This window comes from Crinia signifera, chromosome 4 (genome assembly GCF_055691185.1).
Source record: "Crinia signifera chromosome 4, ASM5569118v1, whole genome shotgun sequence".
In the NCBI taxonomy this organism is placed as follows: Eukaryota; Metazoa; Chordata; class Amphibia; order Anura; family Myobatrachidae; genus Crinia; species Crinia signifera.
Window position 1 is genome coordinate 339485896 of NC_139220.1, and position 27284 is coordinate 339513179.

General features: G+C 47.2%; 1 protein-coding gene across 1 annotated transcript in view; it reads left to right on the forward strand.

Moving 5' to 3' along the window:
- LOC146072906 (uncharacterized) overlaps positions 1-27284 on the forward strand; it is a 75387-nt gene that overhangs the window by 17924 nt on the left and 30179 nt on the right. The window contains exons 2-7 of the mRNA XM_083180085.1: positions 8874-8957; positions 10234-10329; positions 13614-13709; positions 15352-15411; positions 18820-18891; positions 21554-21625. Coding sequence (XP_083036211.1) covers positions 8874-8957; positions 10234-10329; positions 13614-13709; positions 15352-15411; positions 18820-18891; positions 21554-21625 — 480 coding nt within the window. The remainder of the gene's footprint in view (positions 1-8873; positions 8958-10233; positions 10330-13613; positions 13710-15351; positions 15412-18819; positions 18892-21553; positions 21626-27284) is intronic.

Sequence of the window (27284 nt, forward strand, 5' to 3'; positions counted from 1 at the left end):
CATCTACACCAGGGGGGTTATTCTGGTACTGCAGTATTGTTATACACTATAATACCTTCTATACACCAAGGCCGTCACCTACACCAGGGGGGTTATTCTGGTACTGCAGTATTGTTATATACTATAATACCTTCTATACACCAAGGCTGTCACCTACACCAGGGGGTTATTCTGGTACTGCAGTATTGTTATATACTATAATACCTTCTATACACCAAGGCTGTCATCTACACCAGGGGGGTTATTCTGGTACTGCAGTATTGTTATACACTATAATACCTTCTATACACCAAGGCTGTCACATACACCAGGGGGGTTATTCTGGTACTGGAGTATTGTTATACACTATAATACCTTCTATACACCAAGGCTGTCACCTACACCAGGGGGGTTATTCTGGTACTGCAGTATTGTTATATACTATAATACCTTCTATACACCAAGGCTGTCACCTACACCAGGGGGTTATTCTGGTACTGCAGTATTGTTATATACTATAATACCTTCTATACACCAAGGCTGTCATCTACACCAGGGGGGTTATTCTGGTACTGCGGTATTGTTATACACTATAATACCTTCTATACACCAAGGCTGTCATCTACACCAGGGGGGTTATTCTGGTACTGCAGTATTGTTATATACTATAATACCTTCTATACACCAAGGCTGTCATCTACACCAGGGGGGTTATTCTGGTACTGCAGTATTATATACTATAATACCTTCTATACACCAAGGCCGTCACCTACACCAGGGGGTTATTCTGGTACTGCAGTATTGTTATATACTATAATACCTTCTATACACCAAGGCTGTCACCTACACCAGGGGGGTTATTCTGGTACTGCAGTATTGTTATATACTATAATACCTTCTATACACCAAGGCTGTCACATACACCAGGGGGGTTATTCTGGTACTGCAGTATTGTTATATACTATAATACCTTCTATACACCAAGGCTGTCACCTACACCAGGGGGGTTATTCTGGTACTGCAGTATTGTTATATACTATAATACCTTCTATACACCAAGGCCGTCACCTACACCGGGGGGTTATTCTGGTACTGCAGTATTGTTATATACTATAATACCTTCTATACACCAAGGCTGTCACCTACACCGGGGGGGTTATTCTGGTACTGCAGTATTGTTATATACTATAATACCTTCTATACACCAAGGCTGTCGTCTATACCAGGGGGGTTATTCTGGTAGTGCAGTATTGTTATATACTATAATACCTCCAATACACCAAGGCTGTAGTCTACACCCGGGGGGTTATTCTGGTACTGCAGTATTGTTATATACTTTAATACCTAGTATACACCAAGGCTGTCACCTACACCGGGAGGTGGGGAAACAAGTGAATAATCAGGCACAAACATCATCATACATAGGGCAAAGCATGCATAATAATACACATGAGAATAAACATAAGAAAAAAGGAAAAAGATAAATGTAAACAAAACAATAATCAAAGCTGAGGAAATCACGTGACTGCATTCCAATTGATTTTATCATTCAATCCATGAGGATGAATGTTTTTGAGGTGGAAGATCCATCTAGATTCAGTGACCAGTAGGCGTTTAGCCCTATCCCCACCACAAGCAGAATTACTAACAGTGTCAATGATGAAATAATTTAATGACCCCAACGTGTGACCTGCAGCCTTAAAATGGCATGCCACAGGCTGCTCCACTGTTCTCCCCGATAGGGCCAAATCAATGGCCGACCTGTGGAGGGCCATGTGAACACGAAATGCCTGAGTGGTCTGACCTACATAGTAATACCCACAGGGGCACACTATCACGTACACAACGTAATCAGACCTACATGTAAGGACAGATCGAATGTCATACATTTTGTTGGAGTGGGGGTGTTTAAAATTTTTGCACACAATCATGTATTTGCACGTAATGCAATTAAAACAGCTATAACAGCCCGGGGGCTTAACATATATGTTGGGGGCCCTGGGAATATTCATCCCAGTAATATCACTTTTGACCAAACGATCACATAAATTACGTCCTCGTCTGAAGGCCGCCAACGGGCGAACTGTTTTAAAGGCTGGTAAATCAGGGTCACTTTTAACAATAGGCCATAAGGCAGTGGTTCCCAAACTGTGCGCCGCGGCTCCCTGGGGTGCCGCGGTGCTGTCACAAGGGTGCCGCCACCACAGCCTTTCAGCCGCATGTCTTTTTTTTTTCTTCTCATGCAAAGTTGCAAACTGGCCAGTGTTTGTGGAGCTAGCCGGCGTGGGGAATAGGTGAGTGCAGTGCTGAGCGACTGCCTGTGCCGAGCAGCGTGTACAGTACGTCGGCGCCGGGGGAGTGGGGCTTAGTGCAGCGAGCAGAGCAGCTGCCCGTGCCAAGTCAGCAGGCCGGGCAGCGTTTCACCTGTGCTGGAGGGGGGGCTGAGTGTTAGCCGACTCAGCGGGCTGTGCAGCGGGTGTATGCCGTGGGGAAATGGAGTGCAGGGAGCTAAGCTGCTGCCCGTGCCAACTCAGCAGGCCGGGCAGCGTGTACATCGGCGCCGGGTGAGTGGGAGTGAAGCAGCGGGCCGTGCAGCGGGTGTAACGGGGATTAGAGTACAGGGAGCCGAGCAACTAGCTTGCGGCAGTGACCTGTGCTGAGTCAGCCAGCAGCTCATGTGCAGGTGGGAGGGAGTGGGGGATTGGTGTAGGTGGGGTGCTCAGGACTGGGCAGGGGGTGTAGCCAGCAAAGACTGCTGGTGCGAGCAGGCTGGGCTGAATTATGCTGCAGAGGCCAAAGAGTGCACTGGACAAGGGTCCTGGCGTCTAATTCAAATTCTGGATGAGAAAGTTAGTAAAAAATGAATGTTAGATGTAATGAAATCTACAGGAGTGAGGTGCCTACTATAAATGACTTATACCTATTTCACACAAAGCAGCAAATTACCTGGTTACACATTTCAATCCAGTAATCCAATGCTTCAGCATCACTACATGTGTAGGCACTTTAACACAGGAATTGCTTTGGTGTGAAAGGGTCAACCTGGGTCTTAAATCTCAGGTCACAACCCTGCTTTTCTCCAGGGTCAGCGACCCGGGATTTAAGACCTGGGTTGACCCTTTCACACCAAAGAAATAACAGAGTTATTCAGAAAATGTGCCACTCGGTGTGAAAGGGGGTCAGAATGCATCCGGCAAAATGATGCTTGGTAATTGCCAGGTCGCAGGTCTAAAAGGGGTATTATACAATGTTATACAGTAGGTAAGAGAGAGGACAAGCTGGTAAGCAGGTGGGGGGAGGGGTTGGTCTTGGTGCATGGATGCACAGGAACCTTTTTAAATTGATTTATTTGACTGCAAAAAAAAAAACCTGTTATTTTATATAAAGCCTGTTTTTTTTTTTAATGGATGCAGGTGACCAGTATTGCACTGCAAAAATGACGACATGGAGTATTTATGTTCGCTATGTAAAATAAATTGCTACTTATCACTATACATTGCATTGGTTTGATGCCTTTGTGGCAATGTGTGTTACAGTATATGGGGCTCCAGCGGCGCTGTTTTCTCCTTCGGTCCCCCACTGCGGTGTTGGATTCAGCTGGCAGGTCCCTCTTTACATGCAGAGGTCCTGGGACACTGCAGAGTGGTCAGAGAGCAGAGCTATTGCTGGGTGCTGGGCATAAATCAGAAAAGCACCCATGGCCATACATGGTACATTGTTTATTTTTTAAATGTTATTCCTGTTAATGAGTGCCGTCAATTGTTCTTTGAAAGAAATCAAAGAAATATATTTTTTCTTGGATTTCTGTTATTATTTTTACAAACAAATTAATGAATATTTTTTTTCCTGCTCTAAAGACTGATAGCATTGTTTTGACCCAGCTACTTAAAAAAAAAGGACAGTTCAGTAAATATTTTGGTTTAAGGGTGCCTTGAAAAAGTCATGGAGACCCAAAGGGTGCCGTGGACTGAAAAAGTTTGGGAACCACTGCCATAAGGCTTTAGAAGCGTAGTGGATAGAGGGACTAGCCACAGTATACGTACTGCTCCAGGGGAGAACACTACCACTCTGGCGATTGCTTGGTTGCAGTAGATTACCACGGGGTGTGGCCATAACTTGCAGTTTTTGCACCTCTAATGACTCTCTATCATATCCCCTTTCACACCAGAGAGGTGGGTGGGTGTTTTATTTAACAAATTCCCCTAATACCATCATACTATTTCTCTGCCAGTACCAGACAGTATGCAATCACAAGACACAAGACAGAAGCAGAATGTCATCACTACCTCTTGGCTGAATGCTAAAATTACAACAAGACACATAATACCACTTTCACATCACAAAATGCAGGGTCGCATCTGGACTTTTAAACGGCTCAGTCCTGGTGAAATCCTGCATTTTGCTCTGTTCAGATCACTACAGCATCCCGGCAATATTACTGAGTTTGCTGACGTTATGTGGGGACACAGAGGAGAATCATTATCAGGGGTGGGGGAGGAGGCAGCATTTGGAGCTGGTACTGCTCCAAGCACTGCCTCCTCCATCAGTGTGAATGGAAACTGGCTCACTCAACCCGATTAACCCGGTCACACTGCACAGCAATCTGGCAATGAACTGGTAAGAACCCTGCTTTTTTACCAGTTGCTTGACCCAGAAAGCCCTTTCAGATCGCACCTATAACTGGGTCAAACTGGCAACAAACCGGAATGAACCCGGTAATTAAGTGCAATCTGAAAGGGGTATAAAGGGAACTAGTGAGCTGCTAGTAAAGGAAAAATGGGGTTTGTGATTCTAAGTACCACATTTGGGTAGAGTAGCTGTGCCACAGTCAGTAGCTGTGCCAAGCTGCATTTAAGTGTTTGTGGGGTGTCACACCCACTATGATTAGAAACTAAAATGACTATAGGGTATAACTGTGCTAAAAACACTCATGCAACAGGTGATATATTAATGAAATTAAAATTGTCACTTATTCTAAAACTATTATAGACATTGGTAAATAAAAAGATACTGTGGATGTATAGATGAAAAAACTGGTATTGGATTTGTTAGTGAATTATCCGGGCTGCTGATTTTGTCCTTAAGTTTAGTTAACTTAAGGACACCCGACCGACGCGATGCCCGCGATTTCCCATAGACAGTAATGTAAAAATTACTGGACCCGATTTCCCATGTTAAATGTATGACAGTAATGTTAAATGATGTGCAAAATAAAATGACAGTGTGAAATGGGCCAATATGGCCATTTCACATTGGATATGTTTAAAAAAAAATGTTTCATGGCCCCCCACCACCGTTAACGCCACCCCGCTATTGACGCCAACCCGAAGCGTGGCGAGCGCAGCGAGCCCGCGAGGGGCGGCGGTACGCGTCCTCCGACCTTTTCATACCCCCACTATCCACGTCGGCGCGGAGTTGAGAATAGAAAGTGTGGCGAGCGCAGCGAGCCCGAAGCTTGGCGAGCGCAGTGTGCCCTGCGAGGGGACGCGGATACCTTCAAGGTATCCGCGTCCCCTCGCGGGCTTCACAGGTGTCCGCGTCCCCTTGTCCAATGTGAAATGGCCAAATTGGCCCATTTCACATTGTCATTTTATTTTGCACATCATTTAACATTACTGTAATAATTTTAACATTGCTGTCTATGGGAAATCGGGTCCATCGTGTCTATGGGAAATCGCGGGTATCGCGTCGGTCGCGGCCCCTTATAATGGCCGCGACCAACGCGATGCCTGCGATTTTTCGGGCGCGATGAAAAAATCGGCAGCCCGGATAACTCACAAGTACCTGTTAGTCAATAATTTGGATGTTTATAGTCACCCGGTAGCGTCCATTGCGGTTCCTATGTTGTGTCCGTTCCTAGGTGATGCTTCCCTGTGTTGGTCCCAATTGTTAGCAGCCCGGGTGGTGAATCTCGTTTGAAGGACTCTATGGAGAGATGTCACTATCCTGCTGTGAGGGAACCTGGTCATTTGTGGGTTCCATCTAATGCAGACTTGTATGGGTCCAGTTAGAGACAGCTGTGTTGGGATGGTCGGTTTGGAAGCTGGTTCAGTCAAAAAGTTGTATCGCAGGAAAATGTCCAATTGGGTGGGTGGCTACATGGGTGGTCACCGACGCGTTTTGCTAGGATAGCGTTTTACTACGTTTCTAACTGGACCCATACAAGCCTGCATGAGATGGAACCCACACATGACCAGGTTCCCTCACAGCAGGATAGTGACATCTCTCCATAGAGTCCATCAAACAAGATTCACCACCCGGGCTGCTAACAATTATGACCAACACAGGGAAGCATCACCTAGGAACGGACACAACATAGGAACCACAATGGACGCTAATGGGTGACTATAAACATCCAATTCTTGACTAACAAATCCAATACCAGTTTTTTCATCTATACATCCGCAATAACTTTTTATTTACCAATGTCTATGATAGTTTTAGAACAAAGTGACAAATGTAATTTCATTAATAACCTGTTCCATGAGTCTGATTAGCACCGTTGTACCCTATATCCATTTGAGCTGCTGATAAAAGCTGAATACCCCTAGCCGCCCCCCCCCCCCCCCCCCCCCGTGTCTAAAAAATAGAATACTTTGGCTACAAACCCACTAATTAAACATCCCACTGGGTAACAGTGTCATTTACATTGTATTGTGGACAATCTGTCAATATCTAATCACGCTACACTATTCCTACATCTTGGAGCACTTTGTTGTATTACTGTATTTATTTGTTGTATATCTCATGATTTTAACCCCTCGATATTGCACCCAAGCATTTACAGGTCCCACTAACTGACCGGTACAATAAAAGGTCTAAGGGATTCCTCTACCAATTTCTTTCAATAAACGAAGTAATACAATTAACCTTTTTAATAAATATTTTAAACATAAAATAAATGATTTCCAGGTGTGACGCAACTTCTCATTCTTCTCGTCTATATCCAATACTGCATGTAGGGGGTTGGGGATAGCACCCCCACATGTGCACAGGAAACATTTGTGTGCAGGTTCTCTATAGTAGGGGGTTGGGGATAGCACCCCCACATGTGCACAGGAAACATATGTGTGCAGGTTCTCTATAGTAGGGGGTTGGGGATAGCACCCCCACATGTGCACAGGAAACATTTGTGTGCAGGTTCTCTATAGTAGGGGGTTGGGGATAGCACCCCCACATGTGTACAGGAAACATCTGTGTGCAGGTTCTCTATAGTAGGGGGTTGGGGATAGCACCCCCACATGTGTACAGGAAACATTTGTGTGCAGGTTCTCTATAGTAGGGGGTTGGGGATAGCACCCCCACATGTGTACAGGAAACATTTGTGTGCAGGTTCTCTATAGTAGGGGTTGGGGATAGCACCCCCACATGTGTACAGGAAACATCTGTGTGCAGGTTCTCTATAGTAGGGGGTTGGGGATAGCACCCCCACATGTGTACAGGAAACATTTGTGTGCAGGTTCTCTATAGTAGGGGGTTGGGGATAGCACCCCCACATGTGTACAGGAAACATTTGTGTGCAGGTTCTCTATAGTAGGGGGTTGGGGATAGCACCCCCACATGTGCACAGGAAACATTTGTGTGCAGGTTCTCTATAGTAGGGGGTTGGGGATAGCACCCCCACATGTGCACAGGAAACATTTGTGTGCAGGTTCTCTATAGTAGGGGGTTGGGGATAGCACCCCCACATGTGCACAGGAAACATTTGTGTGCAGGTTCTCTATAGTAGGGGGTTGGGGATAGCACCCCCACATGTGTACAGGAAACATTTGTGTGCAGGTTCTCTATAGTAGGGGGTTGGGGATAGCACCCCCACATGTGTACAGAAACATTTGTGTGCAGGTTCTCTATAGTAGGGGGTTGGGGATAGCACCCCCACATGTGTACAGAAACATTTGTGTGCAGGTTCTCTATAGTAGGGGGTTGGGGATAGCACCCCCACATGTGTACAGGAAACATCTGTATGCAGGTTCTCTATAGTAGGGGGTTGGGGATAGCACCCCCACATGTGTACAGGAAACATTTGTGTGCAGGTTCTCTATAGTAGGGGTTGGGGATAGCACCCCCACATGTGCACAGGAAACATTTGTGTGCAGGTTCTCTATAGTAGGGGGTTGGGGATAGCACCCCCACATGTGTACAGAAACATTTGTGTGCAGGTTCTCTATAGTAGGGGGTTGGGGATAGCACCCCCACATGTGTACAGGAAACATTTGTGTGCAGGTTCTCTATAGTAGGGGTTGGGGATAGCACCCCCACATGTGTACAGAAACATTTGTGTGCAGGTTCTCTATAGTAGGGGGTTGGGGATAGCACCCCCACATGTGCACAGGAAACATTTGTGTGCAGGTTCTCTATAGTAGGGGGTTGGGGATAGCACCCCCACATGTGTACAGGAAACATTTGTGTGCAGGTTCTCTATAGTAGGGGGTTGGGGATAGCACCCCCACATGTGTACAGAAACATTTGTGTGCAGGTTCTCTATAGTAGGAGGTTGGGGATAGCACCCCCACATGTGTACAGGAAACATTTGTGTGCAGGTTCTCTATAGTAGGGGGTTGGGGATAGCACCCCCACATGTGTACAGAAACATTTGTGTGCAGGTTCTCTATAGTAGGGGGTTGGGGATAGCACCCCCACATGTGTACAGAAACATTTGTGTGCAGGTTCTCTATAGTAGGGGGTTGGGGATAGCACCCCCACATGTGTACAGAAACATTTGTGTGCAGGTTCTCTATAGTAGGGGGTTGGGGATAGCACCCCCACATGTGCACAGGAAACATTTGTGTGCAGGTTCTCTATAGTATTATAATAAGACGTCAATGCATCTATACCTGACAGTGGGATATATGGAATCTTCTCTTCCGCTCATTATTGTCTCCAATTTACTTTAGATGAGAAACGTCTATATGTCAATGTGATCGATCTCAAAGCGCCAAAGCGACTGCTGGGAACGGGGAAGGCACCAGAAGCCAAAGGTAAAGATTTGGGAATGAGTCTGCCTGTGTATTAGGAGCCACGGACCTCGCCAGAGAATCTGAGGACCAGGCCGCCCAGACCAGACACTATGAGGTTAACCACTAAAGGTTGACACATGAAATAAGCCGACGTGTTGGAAGGTCGACACAAGCATTCGGTCAACAATGGGGAGGTTGACAGTCAAAAGGTCGACACACATTTTTTACATGATGTGAGTCGACATGTCTCGAGCTAAACCCTGTTAACCTTTAGTGGTCCACCTAATGATCGACCTTCATAGTGGTAACCTGGCGACCACAGACCCTTCCCCAACACATCCTCTTTCTTCTCCCCATGACTCCATCATCTCACCTTCTCCTACCTCCAGCCGTCAATGTCTCCATCCCACCATAGCTGTACTCGCTAAGGTATCGGTGTCCTACTCACTGCCAAAACAAAGGGTGTTTCTCTAGATTTACCCTCATTGGCCCATTACTCTTTCACCTCCAGGCTTCTTTTCTCAGTGGTCATCAACAGATTCAGTCTCCCCAAATTTTAGAGACTGCAACCAAAAATGTTCCTCTCTTCCCATCTCTCCTCTCTGGCATCATCAGCTGTCTCTCAGCTATCAACTCTTCCCTTGGATGAGCAGATGCTTCCCTAAACTCAACATGTCTAAAGTCAGTGTCTTACTCCTGATACAGTTCCCTCTCTGGTCCTCCCTCTACAGCTGTCACAAAGTATTAGCTACTGGAGCCAAGATTGGTAAATATGGCAAGAAATCACCCTCCCGGGATTTTTCAGGGCTTTTTACTTTAAGTTGAAAACAGGGGATCCGCAGCAGATATCTCCTCCATTTTCTTGTAGATAAACCCAGTAAAGTCTTATTATTTGCAGATACCCCTCAAAATTTGATGCTTTATGGGGATATCCACAAAATGAAAAATAGGCCCCAAAAGTCAGCCATGGGGACTAGTTGTACTGCTGGGTCTAGATCCTGTTCCCATTCCAGCTCATGCAGTAATACTGATCTGCGGAGGTAAACATTACTACGGTATATAAAGTGGCAATACGGAACGGCTTCATTGGGGAGAGGTAGCTAAGTACCCCAGTACTGGGAGCATTTCTATACCACGTGTCCTACTCCACCGGATGAAGACCATCAGGTTACATATTGTACAGAGTCCTCCCCAGAGTAACGCTACAGCCAGTTACATGGTTCCCTTATACAAATGTAATATGTGACTGGCCCCAAATGGTGAAATGCGTCAGTTCCACCCCTCTCTCTCTCCACAGGTTCCACGGTGAGCAGATGGGTCTATCTGATCTGTGCTCTGTCCATGCTCTGTGCTGGTCTCCTCTTTGTCATCATATACCTTGTGATCGTGAAACGTGAGTGTATCACATCCACACAACCCACACTATTGCTACACATTATACCCCATCATTTGTAGCCCAAGTACCATATCAAGATTAAGGGTGGGGCTCAGGGGATACTGTACACAGGGTCCCCCTCTGTAGGGTCCCCCAGCCACAGTGACATCACCTGCTTTCCTGATTCCTGTCTCAGTGTGTAAGTAGTACAGAGGCTGCTGCTATGGCAAATGACTAGATGTCAGTAGATTGTATTTCTCTATGTGTATTTTAGGTTCAGATTTATTTGTTAAACTAAGAAAAATGGGTAAAATAGGTGTCTCTCTGTTAGGTGCAGCAACAGACTGTACACAGACACTATTAAACTATTATCAACAAAACCCCCTGTATTATCCCCATTACTGTATTATCCCCATTACTGTACCATCCCCATTAATGTTTTATCCCCATTACTGTAATGTACACATTGCTGTATTGTTCGCATTACTGTACCTTCCCAATTACTATATTATCCCCATTAATGTATTATTACCATTACTATACCATCCCCATAGCTGCACCGTCCCCATTACTGAACCATCCCCAGTACTGTATTATCCCCATTATTGTATTATTACCAATACTGTACTGTCCCCATAACTGCACCGTCCCCATTACTGAACCATCCCCATTACTGTATTATCCCCATTACTGTATTATCACCATTGCTGTATTATCACCATTGCTGTATTATCACCATTGCTGTACCGTCCCCATTACTGTACCGTCCTCATTACTGTCTCATCCCAATTACTGTTCCATCCCCATTACTGTATTATCACCATTACTGTATTATCACCATTGCTGTATTATCACCATTGCTGTACCGTCCCCATTACTGTGCCATCCTCATTACTGTATTATCCCCATTATTGTATTATTACCACTACTGTACTGTCCCAATAACTGCACCATCCCCAGTACTGTATTATCCCCATTACTGTATTATCACCATTGCTGTACCGTCCCCATTACTGTGCCGTCCTCATTACAGTCTCATCCCCATTACTGTAACATCCCATTACTGTTCCATCCCCACTATTGTATCATGTCCATTACTGTACCGTCCTCATTACTGTACCGTCCTCATTACTGTACCATCTCCATTACTGTCCCGTAGCGATTGCTGTATCATCCACATTACTGTATCAATCCTTATTACAGTACCTTCCCCATTACTGTTCCATCCCCATTACTGGTGCCATCCCCATTACTGTATTATACCCATTACTGTACCATCCTCATTACTATACCGTCCCCATTACCGTACCATCTACATTACTGTATTATCCCCATTACTGTACCGTACCGATTACTGTATCATCCCATTACTGTATTATTACCATTACTGTCTCATCACCACTAATGTATCATCCCCATTACTGTATCGTCCCCATTACTCCCTAGTCTCCACTACTGTATCATCCCCATTACTATACCGTCCCCATATCTGTACCATCCACATTACTGTACCATACCAATTACTGTATCAATCCTTATTACGGTACCTTCCCCATTACTGTACAATCTCCATTACTGGTGCCATCCCCATTACTGTATTATACCCATTACTGTACCGTACCGATTACTGTATCATCTCCATTACTGTATTATCCCCGTTACGGTCTTATCACCACTACTGTATTATACCCATTACTGTACCATCCCCATTACTGTACTGTCCCATTACTGTACCATCCCCATTACTGTACTGTCCCCATTACTGTACCATCCCCATTACTGTACCATCCCCATTACTGTACCGTCCCCATTACTCTAATATCCCCATTACTGTACCATACCAATTACTGTATCATCCCCATTACTGTATCATCCCCATTACTGTACCGTCCCCATTATTCCATAGTCTCCACTACTGTATCATCCCCATTACTGTACCGTCCCCATATCTGTACCATCCACATTACTGTACCATACCAATTACTGTATCAATCCTTATTACGGTACCTTCCCCATTACTGTACAATCTCCATTACTGGTGCCATCCCCATTACTGTATTATACCCATTACTGTACCGTACCGATTACTGTATCATCTCCATTACTGTATTATCCCCGTTACGGTCTTATCACCACTACTGTATTATACCCATTACTGTACCATCCCCATTACTGTACTGTCCCCATTACTGTACCATCCCCATTACTCTAATATCCCCATTACTGTACCATACCAATTACTGTATCATCCCCATTACTGTATCATCCCCATTACTGTACCGTCCCCATTACTCCATAGTCTCCACTACTGTATCATCCCCATTACTGTACCATCCCCATATCTGTACCATCCACATTACTGTACCATACCAATTACTGTATCAATCCTTATTACGGTACCTTCCCCATTACTGTACAATCTCCAATACTGGTGCCATCCCCATTACTGTATTATACCCATTACTGTACCGTACCGATTACTGCATCATCCGTATTACTGTATTATCCCCGTTACGGTCTTATCACCACTACTGTATTATACCCATTACTGTACCATCCTCATTACTGTACCGTCCCCATTACTCTAATATCCCCATTACTGTACCATCCCCATTACTGTACCATCCACATTACTGTACCATCCCCATTACTCTAATATCCCCATTACTGTACCGTCCCAATTAATGAACCAGTCTAAGACGTCCTGACATAATATAACTAGATCGGAGTCAGCATGGAGGGCATCAATGTATGTAAATAGCACCCAGTCCATATTCCAAAATAAATGACACTAATGTTTTTATACTATTTTAGTTTTTTTTTGTATTATTGTATTGTTATTATCTATCTTTTAGGTGGCCGCCTAAAATAATGTTCTCATTTTTATTATATAGATAAATATATACAATTTATTATTATTAATATCCAGAGTGTCTGCGTCAGTGTATTCATTCATGGTGCTTTAAATCCATAATTAGCGCAGAAACTCAATTTCCTTTGGCTTTGTAATCTTTTCCTGTCCCTACCCTGTACCTACTGTATATATGATAGGTCCAGGTAAAAGGCAGGCTATTGTACATACACTTGTACATGTAGAGGTCTGCAGCTTAGGTATATTACAATTGTATTTGTGTATCAACTATACATTTCTTTTTGGTATTTAATTTAATTATTAGTATATCAGCGCCCAATGTAACACTAGAATATAGCGTTTTTTTTCTGTTTTGGCAACTTTAGAAGTTACAGCCTTGTTGTGTGACTATGAATCAGGCCGTAACAGTTGTCCTTCTATCTATCTGTAGACGATGTATCAAACGAGACACAACACAGCTGTGAATCCAGGCTTGGAAATATGAGTGTTAGTGAAAACTCAATAGTGGGACATCGGTGTCAGGACGGTGAGTGACCCTACAGAGGGTGGTCAGGACGGTGAGTGACCCTACAGAGGGTGGTCAGGACGGTGAGTGACCCTACAGAGGGTGGTCAGGACGGGGAGTGACCCTACAGAGGGTGATCAGGACGGTGAGTGACCCTACAGAGGGTGGTCAGGACGGTGAGTGACCCTACAGAGGGTGGTCAGGACGGTGATTGACCCTACAGAGGGTGGTCAGTATGGTGAGTGACCCTACAGAGGGTGGTCAGGACGGTGAGTGACCCTACAGAGGGTGGTCAGGACGGGGAGTGACCCTACAGAGGGTGGTCAGGACGGTGAGTGACCCTACAGAGGGTGGTCAGGACGGTGATTGACCCTACAGAGGGTGGTCAGTATGGTGAGTGACCCTACAGAGGGTGGTCAGGACGGTGAGTGACCCTACAGAGGGTGGTCAGTATGGTAAGTGACCCTACAGAGGGTGGTCAGGACGGTGAGTGACCCTACAGAGGGTGGTCAGTATGGTAAGTGACCCTACAGAGGGTGGTCAGGACGGTGAGTGACCCTACAGAGGGTGGTCAGGACGGGGAGTGACCCTACAGAGGGTGGTCAGGACGGGGAGTGACCCTACAGAGGGTGGTCAGGACGGTGAGTGACCCTACAGAGGGTGATCAGGACGGTGAGTGACCCTACAGAGGGTGGTCAGGACGGTGATTGACCCTACAGAGGGTGGTCAGGACGGTGAGTGACCCTACAGAGGGTGGTCAGGACGGGGAGTGACCCTACAGAGGGTGGTCAGGACGGTGAGTGACCCTACAGAGGGTGATCAGGACGGTGAGTGACCCTACAGACGGTGGTCAGGACGGTGAGTGACCATAAAGAGGGTGGTCAGGACGGTGAGTGACCCTACAGAGGGTGGTCAGGACAATGAGTGACCCTACAGAGGGTGGTCAGGACGGGGAGTGACCCTACAGAGGGTGGTCAGGACGGGGAGTGACCCTACAGAGGGTGGTCAGGACGGGGAGTGACCCTACAGAGGGTGGTCAGGACGGTGAGTGACCCTACAGAGGGTGGTCAGGACAATGAGTGACCCTACAGAGGGTGGTCAGGACGGGGAGTGACCCTACAGAGGGTGGTCAGGACGGGGAGTGACCCTACAGAGGGTGGTCAGGACGGGGAGTGACCCTACAGAGGGTGGTCAGGATGGTGAGTGACCCTACAGAGGGTGGTCAGGACGGTGAGTGACCCTACAGAGGGTGGTCAGTATGGTGAGTGACCCTACAGAGGGTGGTCAGTATGGTGAGTGACCCTATAGAGGGTGGTCAGGACGGTGAGTGACCCTACAGAGGGTGGTCAGGATGGCGAATGACCCTACAGTGGGTGGTCAGGACGGTGAGTGACCCTACAGAGGGTGGTCAGGACGGTGAGTGACCCTACAGAGGGTGGTCAGGACGGGGAGTGACCCTACAGTGGGTGGTCAGGACGGTGAGTGACCCTACAGAGGGTGGTCAGGACGGTGAGTGACCCTACAGAGGGTGGTCAGGATGGCGAATGACCCTACAGTGGGTGGTCAGGACGGTGAGTGACCCTACAGAGGGTGGTCAGGACGGTGAGTGACCCTACAGAGGGTGGTCAGGACTTCTTACTGTGTCATTATGTCCTGCCTACAGGTGCCGAAATCATGGAGAAACTAAAGGACATTGAGAAAACAATACAGGTCTTCTCTAATGGTGAGACGTCAAATGTATTAAAATATATATTTATTATTATTATTATTATTATTATTATTATTATTAGTAGTAGTAGTAGTAGTAGTAGTAGTAGTAGTCTTATTTAACATTTGAACTCTGACACTACTCTTGCCAGGGGGAGAGTGACTGGAAAGAGGGGGAACTTCTGGCAGCTGACTCCATTCTTGGCTGGGGAGAGTGACTGGAAAGAGGGGGAACTGCTGGTAGCTGACACTACTCTTGGCTGGGGAGAGTGACTGGAAAGAGGGGGAACTGCTGGTAGCTGACACTACTCTTGGCTGGGGAGAGTGACTGGAAAGAGGGGGAACTTCTGGCAGCTGACTCTACTCTTGGCTGGAGGAGAGTGACTGGAAAGAGGGGGAACTGCTGGTAGCTGATGCTACTCTTGGCTGGCAGAGAGTAACTGGAAAGAGGGGGAACTGCTAGTAGATGACGCTAGTCTTGGCTGGGGGAGAGTGACTGGAAAGAGGGGGAACTGCTGGTAGATGACACTATTCTTGGCTGGAGGAGAGTGACTGGAAAGAGGGGGAACTGCTGGTAGCTGACACTACTCTTGGCTGGGGAGAGTGACTGGAAAGAGGGGGAACTGCTGGTAGCTGACACTACTCTTGGCTGGGGGAGAGTGACTGGAAAGAGGGGGAACTGCTGGTAGCTGACACTACTCTTGGCTGGGAAGAGTGACTGGAAAGAGAGGGAACTTCTGGCAGCTGACTCTACTCTTGGCTGGAGGAGAGTGACTGGAAAGAGGGGGAACTGCTGGTAGCTGACGCTACTCTTGGCTGGCAGAGAGTAACTGGAAAGAGGGGGTACTGCTAGTAGATGACGCTAGTCTTGGCTGGGGGAGAGTGACTGGAAAGAGGGGGAACTGCTGGTAGATGACACTACTCTTGGCTGGAGGAGAGTGACTGGAAAGAGGGGGAACTTCTGTTAGCTGTTGCTAGTCTTGGCAGAGGTAGAGTTACTGGAAAGAGGGGGAACTGCTGGTAGCTGACGCTAGTCTTGACTGGGGGAGAGTGACTGGAAAGAGGGGGAACTTCTGGTATTTTACTCTACTCTTGGCTGGGGGAGAGTACATGGAAAGAGGGGGAACTGCTGGTAGATGAGACTACTCTTGGCTGGAGGAGAGTACATGGAAAGAGGGGGAACTGCTGGTAGATGAGACTACTCTTGGCTGGAGGACAGTGACTGGAAAGAGGGGGAACCGCTGGTAGCTGACGCTAGTCTTGACTGGGGGAGAGTGACTGGAAAGAGGGGGAACTTCTGGTATTTTACTCTACTCTTGGCTGGGGGAGAGTACATGGAAAGAGGGGGAACTGCTGGTAGATGAGACTACTCTTGGCTGGGGGAGAGTGACTGGAAAGAGGGGGAACTGCTGGTAGCTGAAATGACTATTGGCTGGGGCAAAGTGACTGGAAAGAGGGGGAACTTCTGGTAGCTGATGCTACTCTTGGCTGGGGAGAGTGACTGGAAAGAGGGGAACAGCTGGTAGCTGATGTTACTCTTGGCCGGGGGAGAGTGACTGGAAAGTGGGGACCTGCTGGTAGCTGATGGTACTCCTGGCTGTGGGAGAGTGACTGGAAAGAGGGGGAACTGCTGGTAGCTGACACTGCTCTTGGCCGGGGGAGAGTGCATGGAAAGAGGGGAACTGCTGTTAGCTGATGCTAGTCTTGGCTGAGGTAGAGTTACTGGAAATAGGGGGAACTGCTGGTAGCTGACACTAGTCTTGGCTGGAGAAGAGTGACTGTAAAGAGGGGGAACTGCTGGTAGCTGACACTAGTCTTGGCTGGAGGAGAGTGACTGGAAAGAGGGGGAACTTCTGGTATCTTACTCTACTCTTGGCTGGGGGAGAGTACATGGAAAGAGGGGGAACTGCTGGTAGATGAGACTACTCTTGGCTGGGGGAGAGTGGCTGGAAAGAGGGGGAACTGCTGGTAGCTGACACGACTATTGGCCGGGGCAAAGTGACTGTAAAGAGGGGGAACTGCTGGTAGCTGATACTAGTCTTGGCTGGAGGAGAGTGACTGGAAAGAGGGGGAACTTCTGGTATCTTACTCTACTCTTGGCTGGGGGAGAGTACATGGAAAGAGGGGGAACTGCTGGTAGATGACACTACTCTTGGCTGGAGGAGAGTGACTGGAAAGAGGGGGAAATGCTGATAGCTGACACTACTCTTGGCTGGAGGAGAGTGATTGGAAAGAGGGGGAACTGCTGGTAGCTGACACGACTATTGGCCGGGGCAAAGTGACTGGAAAGAGGGGGAACTGCTGGTAGATGATGCTAATCTTGGCTGGGGGAGAGTGACTGGAAAGAGAGGAAACTTCTGGCAGCTGACTCTACTCTTGGCTGGAGGAGAGTGACTGGAAAGAGGGGGAACTGCTGGTAGCTGATGCTACTCTTGGCTGGAGGAGAGTGACTGGAAAGAGGGGGAACTGCTGGTAGCTGATGCTACTCTAGGCTGGAGGAGAGTGACTGGAAAGAGGGGGAACTGCTGGTAGCTGACACTACTCTTGGCTGGATTAGAGTGACTGGAAAGAGGGGGAACTGCTAGTAGCTGACTCTAGTCTTGGCTGGGGGAGAGTGACTGGAAAGAGGGGGAACTGCTGGTAACTGACACGACTATTGGCTGGGAGAGAGTGATTGGAAAGAGGGGGAACTGCTGGTAACTGACTCTACTCTTGGCTGGGGGAGAGTGACTGGAAAGAGGGGGAACTGCTGGTATCTGACTACTCTTGGCTGGAGGAGAGTGACTGGAAAGAGGGGGAACTGCTGTTAGCTGACACTACTCTTGGCTGGGGGAGAGTGACTGGAAAGAGGGGGAACTGCTGGCAGCTGACTCTACTCTTGGCTGGGGGAGAGTGACTGGAAAGAGGGGGAACTGCTGGTAGCTGACACTACTCTTGGCTGGAGGAGAGTGACTGGAAAGAGGTGGAACTGCTGGCTGCTGACTCTACTCTTGGCTGGGGGAGAGTGAAGAGTACAGTTAATGATTACATATTGAACGTGGACCAGCTACTGTGACTCTTGAATGCAGCTGATCACCAGTGATCACAGGAGATGGAGATGTGGAATGCTGGGTGGTGAGGGAAATGTTGAGTACAAGGGCTGCGACCAGGTGTAAGGTGTCTGACAATATTTGGTGGCTGTATAGTACTGAGGGAAAGTGATGGGGTTGGAGTTGGTAATTGGTCTTGTATTGCTACACTTCCTGGCTGTATTCCCTATTATATATGGAGGGTCCCAGGACTGCGCACCTCATATATTAAGACTTATAGTACCACACACAGACTGTGAGATAACCAAGATACAGGTGCCCTATTCTATTATCATAGAGGGAAGAAAGGATATGTCATACAGTGATTGTACCCATAACAGCTTTGTCTACCCCAGATACCACAACGATGGGCAAACTGATGGAGATAGACCTATCACTGAAGAGAATTCTCTCCGATGATATCGCAGGTAAATTCCAGCAACAAAGAACAAATGAGAATAAAAGATACATTAAATCTGTTCTAGGAAATGTGAGTTATGAAAGTTTAGGAGAGTCCTATTGGTGAAACAGAAAGAGGGAGGGAGAGAGAGAGAGAGAGAGAGAGAGAGAGAGAGAGAGAGAGAGAGAGAGAGAGAGAGACAGAAAAGAGGGAAATAAAAAGAGGTGGAGGATGAAGGTGATAACAGTAGAAAAGAGTTAGTATAAGAGGGGGAGAGAGTCTGAGGAGAGGGAGAGAGAGAGAGAGAGGGGTTGAGGGGATAGGGGGAGAGGGAAATAGAGTCTATCCCAGGAGAGTTGGAATCCACCAGCCAGGAGATGAGCTGATGAGGGAGAGAGTAAAACACCTCAAAGACTGACTGAGGAAAAACCAATCAACCTGTCAGATTAGACAGTATGTAGCTGGGGAGAGGGGGGGGGGGCTGGGGGTAAGTCACTGATACATTATGTAGCTGGGGAGAGGGAGGGCTGGGGGTGAGTAATTGATACAGTATGTAGCTGGGGAGAGGGAGGGCTGATATATGTTGGGGGTAAAGGAAAGAGGCCTGACAGTTACTCATGGATTAGGAGAGTGAGGAGCACATAGTGGAATATGTTCCCACTGAGTATGGGTGTGGGGAGACAGAAGGGAGAGTCATAGGACTGGAGATAAAGAATCTAACACATCTACGTGTCTGTGGGGGCAAATGTGAGATCTGGAAACTAAGACTATGACACTTGCTCTTGGCTGAGGGGAATGCCGGGGAATCCATGGAACCCGGGGTCCATGGAACCTGGGGTACGGTATCTGGCACTTGTACATTGCAGAGTTGTGCTGATAAGTTTACATACCCTAGCAGCAGAATGTGTGATTTTCTGGCCATTTGTCATTTTACTCATGGTTAGTGGTTGGGTGAAGCCATACTCACAACAGAAACTACCCACATGACCCTGATCAAAAGTTTACACACCCTGGAGCTTTTGGCCTGATAACATGCACACAAGTTGGCACAAACAGGTCTGAATGGCTACTAAAGGTAACCATCCTCATCTGTGATCTGTTTGCCTGTAATCAGTCAGGTCAGTGAGTTTCTGGTCTCCTGAAAGACCCTTGCATCCAGTGCTGCTCTGACGTGTCTGGATTCTGAGTCATGGGGAAAGCAAAAGAATTGTCAAAGGCTCTGCGGGAAAAGGTAATTGAACTGTATAAAACAGGAAAGGGATCTAAAAAGATATCCAAGCAATTGAGAATGCCAATCAGCAGTGTTCAAACTCTAATTAAGAAGTGGAAAATGAGGTATTCTGTGGAAACCAAATCACGGTCAGGTAGACCAACAAAAGTTTCAGCCACAACTGCCAGGAAAATTGTTCACGATGCAAAGAAAAATCCACAAATAACTTCAGCTGAAATACAGGACTCTCTGAAATAAAGTGGTGCGGTTGTTTCAAGGTGCACAATAAGGAGGCATTTGGAGAAAAATGAGCTGCGTGGTCGAGTCACCAGAAGAAAGCCATTACTACGCAAATGCCACAAACCATCCCGCTTACAGTACTCCAAACAGCACAGAGACCAAGCCTCAACACTTCGGGAACAAAGTCATTTAGAGTGATGAGACCAAAATGTAACTTTTTGGCCACAACCATAAACGTTACATTGGGAGAGGAGTCAACAAGGCCTATGATGACAGGTACACCATTCCTACTGTGAAACACGAAGGTGGATCGCTGATGTTTTGGGGATGTGTGAGCTAAAAAGGCACTGGAAACTTGGTCAAAATTGAGGAAAATTTGCACTCATAAGCCCGGAAGCTGCGCATGGGACGTACTTGGATGTTCCAACAAGACAATGATCCAAAGCACAAGGCCAAGTCAACCTGTCATTGGCTACAGCAGAATAAAGTGAAGGTTCTGGAGTGGCCATCTCAGTCTCCTGACCTCAATATCATTAAGCCACTCTGGGCAGATCTCAAACCTGCAGTTCATGCAAGACGGCCCAAGAATTTACAGGAACTGGAGGCTTTTTGCCAAGAAGAACGGGCAGCTTTACCACCTGAGAAATAGAGAGCCTCATTCACAACTACCACAAAATACTTCAAGCCGTCATTGGTGTTAAAATGGGCAAAACACGGTATTAAGGACTGGGTTATGTAAACTTTTGATCAGGGTTATTTGGGTAGTTTCTGTTGCCATTATGATTTAGAAAGAGTAAACACAGTTGTCTGACAATAAATGGCGTCACCCAACCACTGACCATGAGTCACAGAAAAGTGTGTGAGTTACAATTCATATTCTCTGACAAGTGGCCGGAAATCACACATTCTGCTGCTAGGGCATGTAAACTTATGAGCACAACTGTATGTTGCTGTGGGGTGAGGGGTAGGAGTGGGAGCTGAGGGCAAATAATATTATACTGATAAGTGGATGAGGTATAGTGAGGGCAGGAGATGGAACTAGGTATAAAGAATCTGACATATACCTGGCAGATACATATCTGGGGACAAGCACTGGAACATGTGTGACGTACAGGTGAAGCCCGTTTCATCTTGGTGCATAATGATAATTATCATAGAGGATGTAATGACAGGTGACCCGGACTCTCAGGACAGACAGTAACTGTACCCATATAATCTCTGTCTCCCCCTTTTCCACCAGAGACCACTGTGATGGACAAACTGACGGAGATAAATGCTTCCATCAAGAAGATTCTGTCTGGTGCAGTAACAGGTAATGGCAGAAGAAATCAGAGTAAGAGCAGACAAGGAATACATTACACTGTATGTCCCAGCAGAACTGATTTTAGCATGAGAAGGTTATTCAATAATAATGCAAAGAAAATCTAAACATTTACAGATCCCTTGTACTGGGACACGCCTATCTGGGTGATATTTAGAGAGCACATAAGAGGAAACAGGCTTTGTCTTCAGGACCTGAGTAATGGCAGCCATTCTAAAGGGCAATAAGACAGAGGTGGCATCAGCTGAAGCCGATTGCTCTCAATACTCTATATCGACATATGCAACAGGGTAGACACACCAGGAGGGTAAAACAAATGATTGAGGATCTAGGTAAACTAGAGAAATGGTCAAGAGAATGGCAACTACAGTTTACTGCCAAAAAATGCAAAATCATGCACTTGGGTCTCAAAAATCAAATCCAAAGACTCAATATAGTATTAATGGCACTATAATGGTAACTACTGAGGAAGGGAGGGATCTAGGTGTCACTATATCAGGGGACTTAAAGGCAGGTAGGCAATGTAACAAAGCGATGAAGAAGGCAAGTCAGATGCTTGGTTGCATAGGGAGAGGTATTAGCAGTAGAAAGAAAGAAGTAATAATGCCACTGTATAGGTCATTGGTACGACCTCACCTAGAGTATTGTGTTCAGTTCTGGAGGCCATATCTCCAGAAGGATATAAATACATTAGAGACTGTACAAAGAAGAGCAACTAAAATGGTGCATGGCCTACATCACAAAACGTACCAGGAAAGACTAAAAGATCTTAATGTATATACTTTAGAGCAGAGAAGGGAAAGGGGGTACATGAAAGAAACTTTCAAATATATCAAGGGCTTTAACAAGGTACAGGTGGGAGACATTCTTAACAGGAAGAGGAGCAGCAGAACAGGAGGACATGCACTGACACTAGAGGGAGGAAGGTACAGGTGGGAGACATTAGTCACAGGAAGAGGAGCAGCAGAACACGGGGACATGCACTGACACTAGAGGGAGGAAGGTACAGGTGGGAGACATTCTTCACAGGAAGAGGAGCAGCAGAACACGAGGACATGCACTGAAACTAGAGGGAGGAAGGTACAGGTGGGAGACATTAGTCACAGGAAGAGGAGCAGCAGAACACGAGGACATGCACTGACACTAGAGGGAGGAAGGTACAGGTGGGAGACATTAGTCACAGGAAGAGGAGCAGCAGAACACGAGGACACGCACTGGCACTAGAGGGAGGAAGGTACAGGTGGGAGACATTAGTCACAGGAAGAGGAGCAACAGAACACGAGGACACGCACTGACACTAGGGGGAGGAAGGTACAGGTGGGAGACATAAGTCACAGGAAGAGGAGCAACAGAACACGAGGACATGCACTGACACTAGGGGGAGGAAGGTACAGGTGGGAGACATTCTTCACAGGAAGAGGAGCAGCGGAACACGAGGACATGCACTGACACTAGAGGGAGGAAGGTGCAGGTGGGAGACATTCTTCACAGGAAGAGGAGCAACAGAACACCAGGACATGCACTGACACTAGAGGGGGGAAGGTACAGGTGGGAGACATTCTTCACAGGAAGAGGAGCAGCAGAACATGAGGACATGCACTGAAACTAGAGGGAGGAAGGTACAGGTGGGAGACATTCTTCACAGGAAGAGGAGCAGCAGAACACGGGGAAATGCACTGACACTAGAGGGAGGAAGGTACAGGTGGGAGACATTAGTCACAGGAAGAGGAGCAGCAGAACACGAGGACATGCACTGACACTAGGGGGAGGAAGGTACAGGTGGGAGATATTAGTCACAGGAAGAGGAGCAGCAGAACACGAGGACATGCACTGACACTAGGGGGAGGAAGGTACAGGTGGGAGACATTAGTCACAGGAAGAGGAGCAGCAGAACACGAGGACATGCACTGACACTAGAGGGAGGAAGGTACAGGTGGGAGACATTAGTCACAGGAAGAGGAGCAGCAGAACACGAGGACATGCACTGACACTAGAGGGAGGAAGGTACAGGTGGGAGACATTCTTCACAGGAAAAGGAGCAGCAGAACACGAGGACACGCACTGACACTAGAGGGAGGAAGGTACAGGTGGGAGACATTAGTCACAGGAAGAGGAGCAGCAGAACACGAAGACATGCACTGACGCTAGAGGGAGGAAGGTGCAGGTGGGAGACATTCTTCACAGGAAGAGGAGCAACAGAACACCAGGACATGCACTGACACTAGAGGGGGGAAGGTACAGGAGGGAGACATTCTTCACAGGAAGAGGAGCAGCAGAACATGAGGACATGCACTGACACTAGAGGGAGGAAGGTACAGGTGGGAGACATTAGTCACAGGAAGAGGAGCAGCAGAACACGGGGACACGCACTGACACTAGAGGGAGGAAGGTACAGGTGGGAGACATTCTTCACAGGAAGAGGAGCAGCAGAACATGAGGACATGCACTGAAACTAGAGGGAGGAAGGTACAGGTGGGAGACATTCTTCACAGGAAGAGGAGCAGCAGAACACGGGGAAATGCACTGACACTAGAGGGAGGAAGGTACAGGTGGGAGACATTCTTTACAGGAAGAGGAGCAGCAGAACACGAGGCCATGCACTGACACTAGGGGGAGGAAGGTGCAGGTGGGAGACATTCTTCACAAGAAGAGGAGCAGCAGAACACGAGGACACGCACTGACACTAGGGGGAGGAAGGTACAGGTGGGAGACATTAGTCACAGGAAGAGGAGCAGCAGAACACGAGGACATGCACTGACACTAGAGGGAGGAAGGTACAGGTGGGAGACATTCTTCACAGGAAAAGGAGCAGCAGAACACGGGGACATGCACTGACACTAGAGGGAGGAAGGTACAGGTGGGAGACATTAGTTACAGGAAAAGGAGCAGCAGAACACGAGGACATGCACTGACACTAGAGGGAGGAAGGTACAGGTGGGAGACATTCTTCACAGGAAGAGGAGCAGCAGAACACGAGGACATGCACTGACACTAGAGGGAGGAAGGTACAGGTGGGAGACATTCTTCACAGGAAAAGGAGCAGCAGAACACGGGGACATGCACTGACACTAGAGGGAGGAAGGTACAGGTGGGAGACATTAGTCACAGGAAAAGGAGCAGCAGAACACGAGGACATGCACTGACACTAGAGGGAGGAAGGTACAGGTGGGAGACATTCTTCACAGGAAAAGGAGCAGCAGAACACGGGGACATGCACTGACACTAGAGGGAGGAAGGTACAGGTGGGAGACATTAGTCACAGGAAGAGGAGCAGCAGAACACGAGGACATGCACTGACACTAGAGGGAGGAAGGTACAGGTGGGAGACATTAGTCACAGGAAGAGGAGCAGCAGAACACGAGGACATGCACTGACACTAGAGGGAGGAAGGTACAGGTGGGAGACATTAGTCACAGGAAGAGGAGCAGCAGAACACGAGGACATGCACTGACACTAGGGGGAGGAAGGTACAGGTGGGAGACATTCTTCACAAGAAGAGGAGCAACAGAACACGAGGACATGTACTGACACTAGAGGGAGGAAGGTACAGGTGGGAGACATTAGTCACAGGAAGAGGAGCAGCAGAACACGAGGACATGCACTGACACTGGGGGGAGGAAGATGCAGGGGAAATCTGAGGAAGAATTACTTCACAGAAAGAGTAGTAGATAAGTGGAATAGCCTCCCATCAGATGTGGTAGACGCAAATACAGTAGTACAATGTAAACATGCTTGGGATAGGCATATTGATATCCTTACAAAAAAATATGGATCAAATATGGTTTGAGGTAACATGTTTACAGGTACACTTGACCTTAGGGTATGGGAAGGAGTTAACGACATAGGGAGAGGTCTCAAAACTGTAAATAGGTCGGGCAGTGGGCATGGTGGGGAGGCTGTAGAGAGACTACTAAGGGGGAGGTGGGTACGAGGAAGTTAGGAAGGAATACAAATAAGTCCAGAGGAGAAATTCAACACAATGGCCCTTATTCAGATCTGTGCGGCCGGAGCCGCATACGGTGCTCCGGCCGCACAAACCAATCCCCGCCCACAATACGGATCGCCACGGCCGTCCGTACACGGACGGCTGGCGATCCGCATGAAAATGGTGGGGCGTACGCCTCCACCATGGTGGGAGCTGCCCCCTGCATTCGATGGTCTGCGACCATCGAAGGCAGGGCCGCACGCCCCACCAGCTCCCGCAAGCTGAGACCACACGGACAATCGTCCGTGTGAAAGCTTGTATGGGGGCGGAGAACTGACATCCGGCGATGTCAGCTTTCCGCCCCCATCACTGGCGTCATAGCCTCATTACCATGCATACGCCCCGCGTTTGCATGGGAACGCCCATGAAACGCGGGGCGTATGCATAGGGAAATGAGGGTATGAAGCCCCTCACGCCCCTATACGCCCCCTTTGCGGCGTAGAAACTTTATGTGCGGCGATTTCGCCTGCACATGCGCAGATTGACCTCTGCGCATGTGCAGAGTGAAAACATCGGCGGTACGGCCGCACGCGGGCCGTACCGCTCAGTTCAGAATAAGGGCTATTAGGGACGCAAATAAAAATAAACATAGATTAAAATGCCTACTGGCTAATGCAAGAAGCTTAGAAGGTAAAATCGGGGAACTTGAAACTGCGGTCACTAGGGGCGATTATGACATTATTGGTATTACAGAAACATGGTGTAATGAGTCGCACAATTGGGCATTATACATGGAGGGATATACACGCTACAGAAAAGACAGGGAAAATAGAAGGGGCGGGGGGCGGGGGTGTGTGCCTATATGTAAAAAATAACTTAACATCGTGTGAGAAAGAAATGAGCACTGGCACAGAGGAAGACTACACGGAGGCCGTGTGGGCAGAGATAACCGACAATAACAAAAAACCTAATAACAGAATTTTAATAGGGGTATGCTATAGACCTCTGAACATAAACGAAGGGGACGAGGCTCTTCTTTTAAACCAAATCAAACAATCATCAGATCAGGGTCAGGTATTAATTATGGGTGATTTTAATTTACCTGATATTGATTGAAAAAGCGAAACATGTAAAACGGCAAGAAGCAGTGGGTTCCTAAGCTTACTTAAAGACCAGTTTATCACACAAACGGTAGAAGCTCCAACTCGTAATAAGGCATTATTGGACTTAGTATTAACAAATAACAGATTTAGTTTCAAACACAAAAGTAATTGAACAATTAGGGAATAGTGACCACAATATGGTTTCACTGGAAATCAACTTCAGTAAATTACATCATAAAGGATCGGAGAAAATACTAAACGTCAGAAAAGCTAACTTCGAATTATTCAGAGAAGCCCTAAAAAGAATTGTGTGGGAAACAGTTTTTGATTGGATAAATGCAGAGGAAATGTGGGATACTCTAAAAAATATACTCGAATCATTAACTATTAAACACATTACTAAAGTAAATAAGGGTGAATTCAATAAAAAAAAGCCACCATGGTTGGACAAAAAAGTTAGGTCAGCAATCAACAATAAAACAAGAGCATTTAAATTTTATAAAAATAACTTAAATGAGGAGGCGTTCACCAAATACAAAGAATCAAACAAAATTTGCAACTCGGCAATCAAAGTAGCTAAAAGGGATTATGAAGATCGCATAGCCACTGAAAGCAAAACTAA